This window comes from Gobio gobio (assembly GCF_949357685.1).
Source record: "Gobio gobio genome assembly, chromosome: 23".
Lineage (NCBI taxonomy): Eukaryota > Metazoa > Chordata > Actinopteri > Cypriniformes > Gobionidae > Gobio > Gobio gobio.
In genome coordinates this window covers 5,611,336-5,626,690 of record NC_137119.1, presented here as the reverse complement: position 1 = coordinate 5,626,690, position 15,355 = coordinate 5,611,336, and the positions used below count along the sequence as shown (strand labels likewise).

Genomic DNA, 15,355 nt, shown 5'->3' with positions numbered 1-15,355 from the left:
TCAGGATATTTGTAAAATAATACATTACATTTTGGTTTGTTTTTCACCAAACCCTATCGTATCTATCCCCATCAACTATCCCTTTAATGTTGCATTATTGCAGCCTATGGAATGCAAGAAGTAAGAATCTTATTTAATATGACTTTTCTAGTGATTATAGCAGTAGTTATTAATCACAAAGTGATGGAGAAACGCTATACAGATACAAAAGCTGTCACTGGAGCAGTACTCTTTCAAAAGGTACACCTTTGTAAAAGACCTTATTTACCCCTGAAGGGTGCCTTAAAGGTACATATTAGTACCTAAATGGTACATATTACAACCTTTTGTAAAGCTACTGACCCAGTGAAAGCTTTGTACTATTTTTTCTGAGAGTGTACAGAACAAAACCATACAACCTCAAAAATAAATAACAAATATGGCTAGAACATCCAGCTTCTGTGCAAGTAATATGGGTTATTTAGATCTATATAGATCCAGACCTTTTTTCCTGCTGGTGCGACTAAATTTGGTTAGAGGTCGCACCGGTGGCCCCACCACGGTGCCCAATTGATAAGAGCTGCCATTTCTGTTACATTGAGAAACATCCAATGGCAAACAAAAGTGGAACCACTCCTCGTTTGAGCTGTGCGGACCGTTTATCAGCTCGGAGCAATAATAGACAGCAGTGCCAGCTCATTCACGGCCAATCTCGATCACGTGACACCATTACTACACTGCGCTGGAGACCCAATGAGAAAGCGCTTGAATTCACCACAGAATTAATAACATCGCTACTGTGAGATCTAGTGGAAGCGTTCAGCGCAAAACTTGTTGTTTTTTTTACATTATTCATCTCAGGGTTTGCACAACCTTTTAAGAGTGAAATTTAAGCACTTGTCAAGGGCCAGCACTCTAAATATTTTCTCATTTTAATGTGATGATTTGTAAAACTAAGAGATTAAAGGTGTAGGCCACTTTGTGGCAAACAAGCACTTTGATTTTAAAAAGACATGAAATGACCACTATAACCAGTAGATGGCAGCAGAGGAGCACTTATTGACCTATTAGACATTTCCACTCCTTGGAAAAAAGTAGGATGTCTCATGAAAAAAAAAACTTTTCGTCAAATTGTGACTGAATTACACAGAAAACAAGTAAAAAGTGCTCTTTTAGTTCAGTATGATACTATAGAAGAACAATGGCACATTTAATATGAGCAGAATATTAAAATTTTCCCTATAAAAATGTATTTTTTGCACATCAATGTTGTTAATAAAAGTTAATTTGATCTGCATATCAATTCAAGCTTGTGCTTCACTGTTACATTTCCAATAAACAAACATGTACTATTATTAGTAATCACACTTATTAACAAAACAATGCAAAACAAAAGTAATTTTATGATTAAATTAACTTTATGATACATTTTCCTCCAGTGCCACCATCTGTAGAACTGAGTGGCTCCGGTGCCACTGCTCTCAAATGTTAGTCTGGCGCCTGATATATACTGTAAACAGCCTATCATTGCTTAGTCAATTCAGCATTTAATATGGTACTTCAGTCGTGTAAGGTTATAAATTTCAGCAGCAGACGCCTTGACTCTGTATATTAACTTGGTTGTAAGTATACAGTCTGGCAGGTCAGAACTAAACGGTCTAAATCAGAGCGGTAGAAGAGTCCTGAGGCCTGTACTCTGAGATGAGAGCATGAACCAACACGCAGGAGACGGGAATTTTTACTGTGCCTTGTGGCGACTGGCACCCAAACAAAAGTGTGATCTAGGGTGCATTGATGAACGAAAAATAACAGAAAAGGGGCCGCATATGAATATATGTATTGTAGTCTCTGAGATGAAATATGACTGATTTATTTGCTATCACAGATTGTTGCATGTGCTGATGCAGACCAAAAAAAGCCTGATTCTGCAAAGCGTGGGAACCATTTTCGAGGAACATTTTTCTTTGTCTGTGACATGAGGTTGAGGACTTAAACTAAGATCCAATAAATCAACTAACCCGTTTGCTGCCATCAACAAGCCATACGTCAATTCAACATGCTGATATTAGAAGCCATTACAGTAATGAATAACAGTCACTGTTAGTCACAATGTGGCGGATAGCAAGTCTGTTTCACATTGAAATCTTTGATGTGCAAAATACACAGCACTTTTTCAATCTTGACACTATTTGCCCTGCAGAAGTGCATACTTGCTCCTGCATGACCTCCTACTTACTGCAAAGCTTTTCAAGTTCCAAGTCGGATGTGTATGGGTCATTAAGCTCTGTCAGTATAAGACAAGAGTGATCTTGCTCTTTTAAGATACAGAAAGCAGCGCAATTTGGCCTCTATCATTAGCCATCAAAGTGGCTAGGCCTGATTTCCATCTCAGTCAAGAGCCTCTACTCTGACTCTGCTTTGGAGTCATTATAGAGGAAAGTCACCTTGCATCAATGTTTTCTGCAGTTCAGTACTGAAATTCTGTATATTAAGAGTTTGGCTAGCCTGGATGCCAGCCGAACTTAGCCCCGCCCACAACATTTGAGGTCAGGAAGTTTGGTCTGGACATGATCCATTGTGGAGCACCTATGCTCGAACCAGAGCTGTTCCGACCAATCAGATTGTCAGGGCGGGCTTTATACGATGATGGACAGATGATAAACAGTAACGTAATCATCCACATCACCAAAGAGCGCTTGGGTTGAATTCGTTCTAATCCTAATCGGAGAACATGTTCGTATATGCATTCACCTTTACTATTTCTCTTAAACATGATGATCGTGTTGACAAGTACTCCGTGTATCCTTAAATTCTTTTTTACAGCACAAAGCTCGTTTACACTCATCTTCTTCTTACACTCATCTTCTTCTTCTACATCATCTTCTTACACTCATCTTCTTCTTCTACATCTTCTTCTTCTACTTCTTCCAGTGTGCGTGCAGTTGAGTTCTGTTGACAACTATGCGTTGCTCAACATATGTCACTTACTCCATTATTCTGATTGGTTAGGTCTATCCAATTGAGTGCAGAGGCATTTTCTTTCCTGGTTTGGTTGAAACATGCCCCATATTCACAGCCCAATGGAGCAGGAGCAGACTCATATTCTGACTAGAATCTGAGTATGACGACGTCAGGCTAGAGTTTGTCAAGATCACTGAGAAAACTAGTATCTCACATACAGACAAGTCCTCCCCAATAATTAGAAATGGCCAAATTGTCCCCCCAATATTTTACATTCTTGCACTACTTTGCTGCACTTCATTATGCAGCCTTAAGCAGTCTTATGCAGTCTTCACACACAGACGAGCGCGTCAATCTAACGCATCGCTTAATCTCGCTGTTGCGGAGAGAGACTATTCTTTCCGGTGAAATCACAAAACAAAATGCACACAAACGTGTCCCTGCTCTTAATATACAATCATTGATGAACATCTTTGATTTTAATGAAGAAGAAAAAAAAATATATGAGAGCGGATTAGTACCCGGAACCTTTGACACGGTTTGCAAAAATTCTACCACCAGACCACTCGGGAACTCGAGTGTTAACAGCGGATCTATGTATTTATTCACTAATGCGAAGAATCTCGGGACCAGTGTTGGCCATTTTACTTAAAAAAAGTAATTCATTAGTTACTTCTTACAAATAGTAACTGAGTTAGTAACTGAGTTACATCATTATAAAATAAACTAATTACCAGGGAAAGTAACTACTGTGTTACTTTTTTTTTCTTCAAATGTTCAAATTATGTCAAATAACTTGGATGCCCCCATTATTTAATATGTTAAATGAATGAATTGGACACTAAATAGAATAAATTATTATTATAAAACATTGTACATTAATGTACACTATTGTAATGTTGCTGTGGGACAATGTGAGAGACACCTATCAAATTCAATACATTATTGTAAATATTATCAGTAGACCTACAATAGTGTAAATATTGTGTAAATATTATCAGTACTACTCCTTTGGTAGTGGAGCTCACATTATCACCTGGGTTTTTAGACACTAATTTCGTGGCGGCCTGTGATGATGTGAGGCTTCATTAGATTAGAATTACTGGACACCGATGTGGAGTAGCGCTTATACTTCCAGTTTGCGAAAGCTACCTTTGAAGTCTTTGGACTTGCCATCGCTCTGACTCCTCCTGGTCGTTGGTGTGTGTGACTGTGCATATACGCGTGTGTGTGTGTGAACTCAACCTATCAATCTCAACCTTGTCTCCCACCCACCAATCATCATCAGTTATGTGTACCAAACACACATGGCATGCACGCACACACGCGCACACACACACACACACACACACACACACACACACACACACACACACACACACACACACACACAAACATCAACCAACCAGAGAAAAAAAAATGTGCAGGTCCGACTGACAGAGAGCCTCTTCGGATGAAAACCGTTTCAGTGAGCTCAATTATAGTAATGCTGCATTTTATTATCAGTAATTCTAACGGCATTGTAACGGAAGAGAGTAATTCATTTAATTTCTCGTTACTGAAAAAAAGATTTCCGTTAGTAACACCGTTTATCTATAATGCCGTTATTCCCATCACTGCTCGGGACTAATAATATATTTTCAGAGGTGGAAAGAGTAACAAAATATTCTACTCAAGTAAAAGTACTATTACTTCAATGAAATTTTACTTAAGTAGAAGTAAAAGTACTTGCCTAAAAATGTACTCAAGTAAAAGTAAAAAGTAGCTAATTTAAAATGTACTCAGAGTAAAAGTTACTGAGTTACTTTTTTAACAGCGGGGTGGGGACTCTCCCGTGTAGGGTTGTGGTAGAATGAGATTTTCACGATATAAAAACAGTTTTCACAGCATCACGGTATTAATTATTTAATAAATAAACTGTATTATTTTTATTATGGTTTAATTATGGTTATTATTATCACCAGTTAAAACGGCATTAAATTAATGAAAACTTTTTTTTTTTTTGGTTGAACAAATGCTTTATTATAACAAACTTGAAACCACTTTTTTAAATTTATTTTTTTAACATTTCAATAAAACATGTCTAATGAACTAAATAAATTATTATAAATTAGATTAACAACTTTAAGAATAATAGAGTCCTAAGAATTTTTTCTTTTTATGATTTAATACAAATACATGACCAAAACGGTGGTAATCAAATACTTATCCTTTCATTTTTTGGGCAAAGCGCTGCTGTTTTACTAAATTTAACCATGGATTTAAAAATATATTCTTAAATGTTTAAATTATGTAATATTATTATTTTTGTTAGTTATTATTGTTATTATTATTATTTTGACAGGTATTCTATAGGCCAACAATAGTAATAGATTTCTGTCACAATTTCATCTAGTTAAATCGTTTATTTTGACAGGTTTTAGTGAGGACATATTTCAGGGAAGATCTGTTTCAGAGTGTATTTTATAATGGCTTTTAATCAAATAAAATGATGAAAATATTCATTAGGGGGTCTCAGATCAGCTCTGGAAATGTTCATACTGTATGTTCATGCCCAAATATGTTTTGAGACGTTAAACACCACAAGCATCACGCGTAGGCTACTTAAGTATGTAGGCTAGTAGACGAAACGGCACTGCTCATTCACACAGAGACACAACAAGCAGATCATATATTCATATAGCAGTGTTTTGAGCTTTAATATTCACAGACCATGTCGCGATTTGATTTATTGTACAGCTCTCCTGTCGATGTATTCATTCATCCCTCAGTTTGCGTGTTTTACGTGACATCTGCGTTATACTGTAATTCCAGGATTCCCTCTGCATCACAGAAAACATTTGGCCTTAAGTTATAAACGTACATTTATGTACACAGAGGGATGGTGTTCCCGAACATGTTCTATGTGTTTCCTCCTGTGCATCAACATTTTTTTTGCTAATTTGATATCCTCCAGGACAACATCCGGCTATTTTTGGTCTATATCCAAAGCTTTTCCATACTATCCAGGGGTTCACGACGGCGTTTCGCTTTCAGCTGGGTCTGACGTCTGTCTTGTCCGTCTCCATCTTTTTGTGATTTTTGCGTTCGTTCTCCCGCCCTTCAATTCAATGCAGTCGTTTCCGGATCGCGTTTCCCCCCCTTTTGTATCATTTATTTTTACTCAGTAATGGATGTAGTTTAAAATGTAGCGAAGTACAATACTTCAAACAAAACATACTTAAGTTTACAGATTTTTAAAACTACTTAAAAAAGTAGAAGTACACAGAAAAACTACTCAATTACAGTAACGCGAGTAAATGTAATTCGTTACTTTCCACCTCTGTATATTTTGATGCAAATTGATGCAAATATTGTTTGCAAATAGTCCCAAAAGGATTATTTCCCAACTAGAATTAGATCTAGAATTTTGTTCACTGTTCTGTTTCTTTATGCTTTATAAAAATAAAATAAAAAAATTGTTCCCCCCCCAATGTTAAAGACATGGTTACGGCCTAGCTCACATATGCCTCATTTAGGAATTTGGCGATTTGCCAAAATTCTCAAGTATGCAATCAAACAAAGAGATTTCAAGATTAATTCCAGCATTAAATTCCTCTGTGCTGTTCTCTTTATGAATTATATAGCTCTATACTGTATGTCAATAATCGTCTCATTTTACTTCTGAAGAATTTGAAGAGAAACATCTGAGGCAAAGACCTCTGTGCTTTAATCAAGACTTTGGAAAAGACTTCGAATAAATAGTTGCACTAAATGTAACGGTAAGTTTGATTGTTGACACATGACCAACATGCTAACAAAAAATAACCACTTTACAAAGAAAGACTTGCATGTTTTTGTTTCTTTATCTGCAGCTCTCTCTAAACTCTGGATCCAATTAAACAACATATTATAGCTTACAAAGTCTTGCTTGAAAGAACGAGGTAGCCAAATGCCATGTGTAATGAACATGGAGTAACTCATGGCAATCGTACTGAACTGTGAGTGTCAACAGAGTTTATCAACGGAACAAAGAAAAACGAATTATGCAAGGTCTCTATAGTGTGTTATTTTTAGGCGAGTAACCCAACCCAACACACCTAAGTTTCACTCAGACATCTCATGACCTTTGACACTAGCTCCTCTTTCTTATCCTTTGAGCGCACATTGATCCCTCGACTCTTCAACCATGCCTGCAGAGTCGCTGAGTTGACCTTAGAAAGCTGAAAGCAGAAAAATATAAATAAACCTTTTAGTTACTGGGTAACATTAATACAACCGCAATAAATAACTAGACAGAATCTGCAGAATTGTTCCCCACATTGTGTGCAATGATCTTCTAAAGTATGGATTTAAATACGTACAAATGCGATAAACTGAGCGATAAGTACTTTAATTTATGGTAGCTTAAAATATTATACACTTATCCAAAACATTAAAATTGATGAATAATTTGAATGAATGATGAGAATGTACACTACCATTCAAAAGTTTGGGTAATTAAAAAATATATAGATATATATATTTTTATTACTAAGGCTACAATAAAATAAACAAAAATGTTAAGATGTCATTTATTCCTGTGATCAAAGCTGAATTTTCAGCATCATTACTCCAGTCTTCAGTGTCACATGATCCGGCAGAAATCATTCTAATATGATGATTTTCTGCTCAAGAAACGTTTATGATTATTATCAATGTTGAAAGATACTTTTTTCAGGATTCTTTGATGAATGGAGTTCAAAAGAACAGCATTAATCAAAATATAAATCTTTTGAATCATGTACCATAACAAGTAATCCATTCAAGTCTGTAAGTCTGAATAAATGTAATAATTTATTTATAAAAGAACTCAAACTTTTGAACATAGATGCAAATCTCTGCTAAGTGCTGTACACTTATTAATGTTCCTAACGTCCAAGGGCAGCCATCAAGTTATAACATGGAAGCAGAAATGGCAACATTACATACTATCTGATATGGGTTTTTTATGGCTGCACCTGTTAGTAGCCTCCATCATAAAGAAAATATATGAGCTCATCTTCTCTCAATGACATTCAATCAAGACCATGAACACATGCCAGGCTTGTAATGGATTTTATTATGATTATAGATGCCAATGAGCAGCTCTGCAGAGCCTCGGCTGTTATTTAGCAAACTGTTCTGCCTTGCTATGGTGAAACACGGTGACTACACCAACACTGAAACTAAATGGCTTATTGATTGATTTTTGGAGATGTTATATATGTGAAATAAAAAAAAAAAAGATGATATTATAAGTACACTAATATGCCAAAGTACCTGATTGCTCGTCGCATACACTTCCACATCCTGCACACTTTGTTTGAGCCTCTTCGGTTTTGACTCAAACGTGTCTCCCTGAAAGATGGTGAGACAGGATCCATTTATTTCACGTCTCTCTTTACACCCCATATTTAATCATTCATGTAGGTTCATCAATTATTTTCGGGGAAACTACACCAATTAATTTGCCTAGTCTTGCTAAATCTTTGCCCTTTACCGACTGTGTAAGATGTCCCATGAGAAATACAGCTTACACACTAGATTTTTACATTTTCTAAGTAGGAAAATGTGAGTGGTGTTTGCCAGTACAAAACTTACCATGCATTTACTAAGGAATTATTTTTTAAAGAGGCCATATAATGCCTTTTTACAAAGTCTTGATTTTGTTCACTAGAATAGTTTTTCATGCTTGAATGTTCAAAAACACATTATTTTGCCCATATTCTCCATTCTTGCAGCTCCTCTCTTCCTAGTCTGTATGAATGGTATGTATGGACTTATCTAACTCTGGGGGATACGGTGAATAAGTCCCAAAAAGTCGGCGTGTTTCTTTAACATAATGACGGCAGAGTTGTGACGGTTGTGCGTGAAATCCCTGCTACTTCCCTGCTAACAAAGATCGTTATGGCACTGAAGTCATTCTTTAAAAAGGAAGATGTGTTCTGAGTTTTGCCGACCGGATATGGCAAAAGTATAATCTATCAACTTGCTCCGCTGGTGTGTTCCCAGAACCAACATCTTGATGTGGGTCTGGCTTGTCAGGCTAATAGTACGATACATTGTTGAAGAAATCAGCTAGCTATTCACGACCGTTTCCCGAAATTGCATTGTCGCAAATTGTCAAAAAGTCGTTAAACCATGTTGGTTAATGATGCCACGCACATGGTGGAGTAATAACTTCTTTTAATAAATCTGTTTGAGATCGAATTAATGCTAGATGTTTTGCTATAAATTACGGACATGGCATCTGATGACTATTTCTCAATTACTTAGATCAACCCATTGGTTGCCATTGAAGTACACTATAGAGACAGAGCATATTTAGGCCATGCCCACACCGGGGGGGAAAACAATCCAATGCTCTCCATTGACTTTGCATTGCGTGAGGCTGCATCCTTGTCATTTTGGACTTATAACAAAAAACAGAACAATGTCTAAAAGCTGATATGTGACAAAGTGTACAGCAAACAAGCTAAAAAACACAGAAATAAGTTTTTATAAGCTGTCGGCACAAAAAAACGAGAGTTTAAGGAGACAGAAGTGGATAAAGGCAGTAAAACGTGACGCTTCAGCAGAAAGAATGGGTACATTTTGGGATCCTGACACTCAGTATGTCTCAGTATGCCTATGTGTGCAGTAAATATGTTGTCACTGTTAAGTCAAATATCCAAATGGCAGTTTCTCAGTGTAATAGAACGTGTCTCAATGGCCTGTATCCACTTTTTTGTCCTTAAACGCTCGTTTTTTGGGTCAATAGGTTATAAAAACTTCTGGGTTTTTGGTTGTGGGTTTTGCTTAGCTTGTTTGCTGTACACTTTGTCACATATCCGCTTTTAGACATTGTTTTGTTTTTTGTTATAAGTCCGAAATGACAAGGATGCCGCTTCACGCAATGCAAAGTCAATGGAGGGCGTTCGATTGTTTTCCCCCCCGGTGGGCGTGGTCTTCAGATTATGACGCGTGTCGCTCTGTCTCTATATGGAGAAAAATCCTGGAATGTTTTCCTCAAAAACTTAATTTGTATGAAACTCTTGGATGAGATGGGGGTGAGTAAATTATCAGGACATTTTCATTTTGAAGTGAAATAATCCTTTAAGTCTAACTGCTTAGGAATCAATTCTGATTTACAGCACAAATAGTGCAGAACAACTGTTGTTTGGTTGCATTGTTTACTTACCCCTCTATTGCTGGGGATCTCAGGAAAGGTTTGGGGCTGTGTCTGTACAAAAGGCAGGGGTTGGAGAATCTTACTGACTCCGCTGTTGGGTCTTTCCTTACTCTTAAAAAATGGTAAAGACATCCGCTCAGGGGCTGGAGGCCTGGAGATCTGGTTAGAAGGGGCTGGTGGTGTGAAAGATGATGACAAAGGCCTGATGGCTGCTTCTAGCTTCTGCCCTTCCAACCCCTTCTGATGTTTCCCTGTAAGGACCTCAGTCACATTCACATGTCGGGTGTGTGATTTGCTCTTGAAGCTTGGTACAAGCTTTGGTCTTGTAAGTGTAGACTGGGACTGGATGTGAGTAAAGTGAACAATTGTGGCAGAGTAAGAGGACAGAGTTGCCAAGCTGGAGGAGGTCCAGCCTTTTTGGTCAAGAGATGAATCCAAACTGGGTCTCTTTTTCTTTTCAGTCTGTTTTCCAGTTGAGTCACATTGACCGTAGAGGATTTTCTCTGTGTCCCGTGGGCAGCTGCTGGGAAGCTGGTTCAGTACAGACCTGCTGTTGTTTTCTGTTGTCACGTTTACAGGCAGGGCCTCAGATGACTAAAAATGTAAGGAAAGACAAGTCTGTGAATGGGAAAATATTTCCAGTGAAAAGTTCCTGTGTAAATGTGCACCAGGTTAGATGCCATATTGAATGTAATGCAGATGAAAACAAGTGTGTGAGGCATAAGTGTGTGAGGAGTATAAAGGTCCTAGATCATGTAACTTTCACTTTTAAGACTATATTATGGAGTATTTGTCAACTGAAAAACGTTTTGTCGGCTGCAGTGTTAATTTCATTGACGAATAATTTTCGTCAACTTTTTCAGTGACGAAAACGAGACGATAACTAAATAAAAACTAGTTTTGAATGACAAAAACTATGACGCAAATCTACTGTCATTTTCGTCAACGAATAAAAACAAGATGAAAATGCGCACATTTGAGTTGTGACGTGCAGATCTAACGGCGGGAAAACACGGCCCTTTTGAGCTTCTACAGGCTAATGCGGCAGCGCTTCAGAGCGGCTCAATCAATGAATAACACACATTTATGCCAGGCACTTGTTTATGAACTAATCCTGATGAATAATGACAATGTTTACTTTACGATGTTTATATAGTAACATGTTTTAGACGGTTGTAACAACGCATATTTTATATCTATCATCTGAACTTGAAATAGCTAACTACATTGCAGCTTCAATAGTGGCGCAGACATTTCAAAATAAGAGTCCCGGTTTATTTATTTACGCATTATATACACGTTTTTGGTTACACAATAAACTGTATTTAATTTCATTCCCATTTAATTCATAGTCAGGAGGAAAGACTAAGAACAGTAGTTGACACATATTATTAAAGTAATATAAAGTATCAGGGTTATAATAGTTAACTAAAACCATAGAAAAATATTAATTACTTGAAATTAAATAAATGTTAACTGAAATTTAAAAAAATAAATAAACTTAAACTTATTTGAAGCTTTAGCTTAACCTGATATACGAACTAAAACAGAAATACAACATTATAAAAACTATATAGATGTTTTTAAAAAAACAAACCAAAAAAGTTAATTGAGCTCTCTTTCGTGTATTTTTGCGTTTGAACGGTCAAAAACACAATTATGTCAAAATGTAAGTTTTGCGTATTCAGGTAACAGTCGATTATGTAATGCTTAAATGCTCAATTAATGCATTACAATTGAACTAAACTCATTAGATTTTAGTGGACTAAATCTACTGTAGATTTAGTCGACTAAAAACTAGACTAAAACTAAAAACAATTCAGGTGACTAAAATATGACTAAACCTAAATGGCATTTTAGTCAAAAGACTATGACTAAAACTAAATCAAAATGTTCTATCAAAATTATCACTGGTCAGCCGAACAATTGGTATGTTGTTAAACAACAGTACGAGTCAATGAACACACTGTGTGTCAAAAAATAATATATGGCGCTACCCTGACTAAGATCTATGATTGATTCTATGCTGTTAGAAACCACCAATGTCTAAAATATTTACCCTTAAAGTTAAATTTACCATTATTATTTTATGAATTAAATTTTTCAAGTATGATCAGGACACCAGAATCATATTTTCTTCAAAAAGACCAATATGTAAAACTCGAGTTCAAAAGCTCTTTTTGATTATCAAGAGACATTGGGTCTCATTCACTAACCATGTGTACAAATGTCTTTGTGAGAATATAAATACGAATAATCCACGCAATTATTAGTGAATGAGACCCATTGTCTATTGGTTAACACTGCAGCCGTGGGATCTTAAGCCAAAATCGCCATTTGTCATGATTTATAAATATTCAAAATAATAAACAACTTAGTTTTTCAGCGATTTCAACTAAAAACGATCTCTATATCAACTCTAAAAGTGTAAAAAATAATTATGATCTGATGACATTAAATACTTTTATCATATTTTTTTTCTTTTGCCTAAAATAAATAATCCACCACTATTTAATTTTTGATAAAATTGATAAAATATGGAATTGCTTCAACATAGATTGCAACACTTGAAGGACGGAAATACATCCTGTTACATCATGGCAGACTAACTCTACCTCCAGATCTCTGAGACATGGAAAAATACTTCCTCGATAAGGAAATCTGTAAGCTTCCTCTTAGTCAAATGATTATTTGTGTTGAACAAGTATGTTGATAATGATCCTAGAGCTAGTATGCTTTTTTACATCCAACATGAATTAAACAGTCAGTTAATCATTGCTGCCTAATGTTGCCATTATCAATCATTATAGTCTATGAGATTAATGAAAGCTTCCTCTGCGCCTGATTTCCATCAGTACCAACACAGGGAACGGCACATATAGAGTTTCACATCACGTTTCACAGCATTTGTCAAAGTTTAATAACATCAACCCTCAGCTCTGGCCAGTATAAATTAAACTTTAACCCATCTGGCTGCCTGTTAGACTCTCCTCCATGCGCCAACAACAACTAAATGGAAGGAATGATCTAATGTAGTATCAGATATTGTTCTTACTGGAAACTCTTACTTGTATTATTTGTATTATGACAAGCGTCAATTTTCCAACAAACTGACAGATTGTTTTAGTAGGCAGACTCACCACAACCACTTTGTTCACTATATACATATAAACACTTCTATATATCCATATAAACACTTCTCACATGTGTGTGAGGTAATTCGCTCCACTTTCACTGTGAGTTCAGGCAAGTTATTACATTTTAAGAAAATGTTAGATTTTATAATTAATTCACTAAACGAGGGGTCTTTAGGAGTGTTTAATAAAAATGTTTTAATGCAGAAAAACAAAATAGAAAATGTTCTATACAATAATCTATGCAATTATATTTTAGCTATCGCTGGCATCCTCAATATCATCCTTTGTTGTATGGCTTTTGCCATTTTTTCAGTCAATGAGAGTAAAGACAGGAAACTGTGAAGAAGAGATCAGGAGTACTTCCTGTTAGAGTGTGTGCGTCGCCCTTCAAGCCACGTCTTTGGCAACATTTGTAATTGGAGTGGATGATTTTGGTCTTGTTGGAAGCTGCGATCATTAATAAGCATTGCATGTGCAGTGTTTTGAGATGCTGTCTCATTTGATCACTTACGTGGGCGGTTGATGTATAACGTGTCCAAGGACTTCAGTCAACAACAACATTTTGGATTAAAATTCATATGGGTGTAAAAGGAAATCATGCTTATCATCGCTCAGTAAATGGCCAACATTTATTTTAATTTATTCACCATATTTAATCACCTTTTTACTAGATTATACTTGCAGCGTGACACAATAATTAAAATCAGAACATAAATGCTGCATGCACAAGTAGAAAAATGTTCAAAATTCTTTATAAAATCATTTAAGTTTTAAAATTAAGTTTGTGGAAATGATCTGATGACATTAAAGGGTTTATCATATTATTATTTTTATGCAGCTCCATTGGTAACACTTTACAATAAGGTTGTATTAGTTAACATTAGTTAACATTAACTAACCATGAACAATATACCTCTGTTCAGCATTAGTTCATCTTTGTTAACGTTAGTTAATAAAAATACAGCTGCTCATGGTTTGTTCATGTTAGTTCACAGCGCATTAACTAATGTTAACAAGATTTTAATAATGCATTAGTAAATGTTGAAATTAACATTAACAAAGATAAATAAATGCTTTGTAAGTGCAGTTCATTATTAATACATGTTAACTAATGTAGTTAACTAATGAACCTTATTGTAAAGTGTTAACGCTCTATTAATTTCTTCAATCATTTTAAATATTTTATTTTTATTTATAAAATATAGAATTAGAGCATATCTGTCTATAATTGATTGCCATTTCCTTTTATTATCCACCATATTTCATCACCTTTTAACTGATTTTTTAAATTAACATCAGGCCATAAACGTTGCATGTATATTAATTAGTAAAATGTGCAATGCTATAAAAACATTTTTTAGTTTTAAATGGAGAATGGCATGCCACACCACATGGCAGCTTCCCAAAAGTATTTAATATCTACAAGCCTTGTTTAAAATGGGATTTCTACTGTTTGCATAATCCACTTATTTTGCAACACAAATATAAATCTGGATAACACATGCATCTCCACGGCTTTGGAACATCCATAAAGGAACACATGCAGTTGCATGTGTGCATAGTCTGTGTTGCAGATGACATGTCAGATATAATACGAAGGAGCAGAGTGCAGTGCTTGATGTCAAATCCAATTGATTGTTCCTTAATTTTCTTCAGCAGGAGAGTAAGCGGAGTCCCTGAGCGATGGCATGTTTGTGTGTGTATGTAATACCTGCGTGACTGGCCTCTTCAGTTCATTGCTGTAGTAGCAAGGCTTGCAGGGGATCCACAGTGGAAAACCACACACACTCTCCAGTCCATCCTGCAGATCTGATTTGAAGCTTCCCAGCACCCCCTGCAGGTCCACTCTGGGAAAGCACTGTAATGGCTGAGTGCGTATACAGCATAACGGATATCTGAACAGGAAGTCAAGGATACATATCTCTGACTGCCAAAATAGAAAGAGAAAAAAATCACCATTTTCCAAAAGAGACTAAAGCGACTGTGCAAATGTGACACCATTAAATATGTATTGTGTGTTTCTAGACTTTAATTTGTCCCCACAATGTGTGATGTTATGCAGACCTGATTCATTATGTGCACAGATCTAGTGTGAAAATGAGGCTTA

The 15,355-nt window shown here is 36.0% G+C and overlaps 1 protein-coding gene across 1 annotated transcript in view; it reads right to left on the bottom strand.

The window, feature by feature from the left end:
- Positions 1-7,019: 7,019 nt before the first annotated feature.
- Positions 7,020-15,355, bottom strand: part of cUnh18orf63 (chromosome Un C18orf63 homolog) — a gene marked incomplete at both ends in the record, with an annotated part of 34,339 nt that continues 26,003 nt past the window's right edge. Inside the window, 4 exons of the mRNA XM_079805910.1 lie at positions 7,020-7,142; positions 8,221-8,298; positions 10,121-10,705; positions 14,960-15,143. Of these exons, the coding sequence (XP_079662036.1) occupies positions 7,020-7,142; positions 8,221-8,298; positions 10,121-10,705; positions 14,960-15,143 (970 nt within the window). The remainder of the gene's footprint in view (positions 7,143-8,220; positions 8,299-10,120; positions 10,706-14,959; positions 15,144-15,355) is intronic.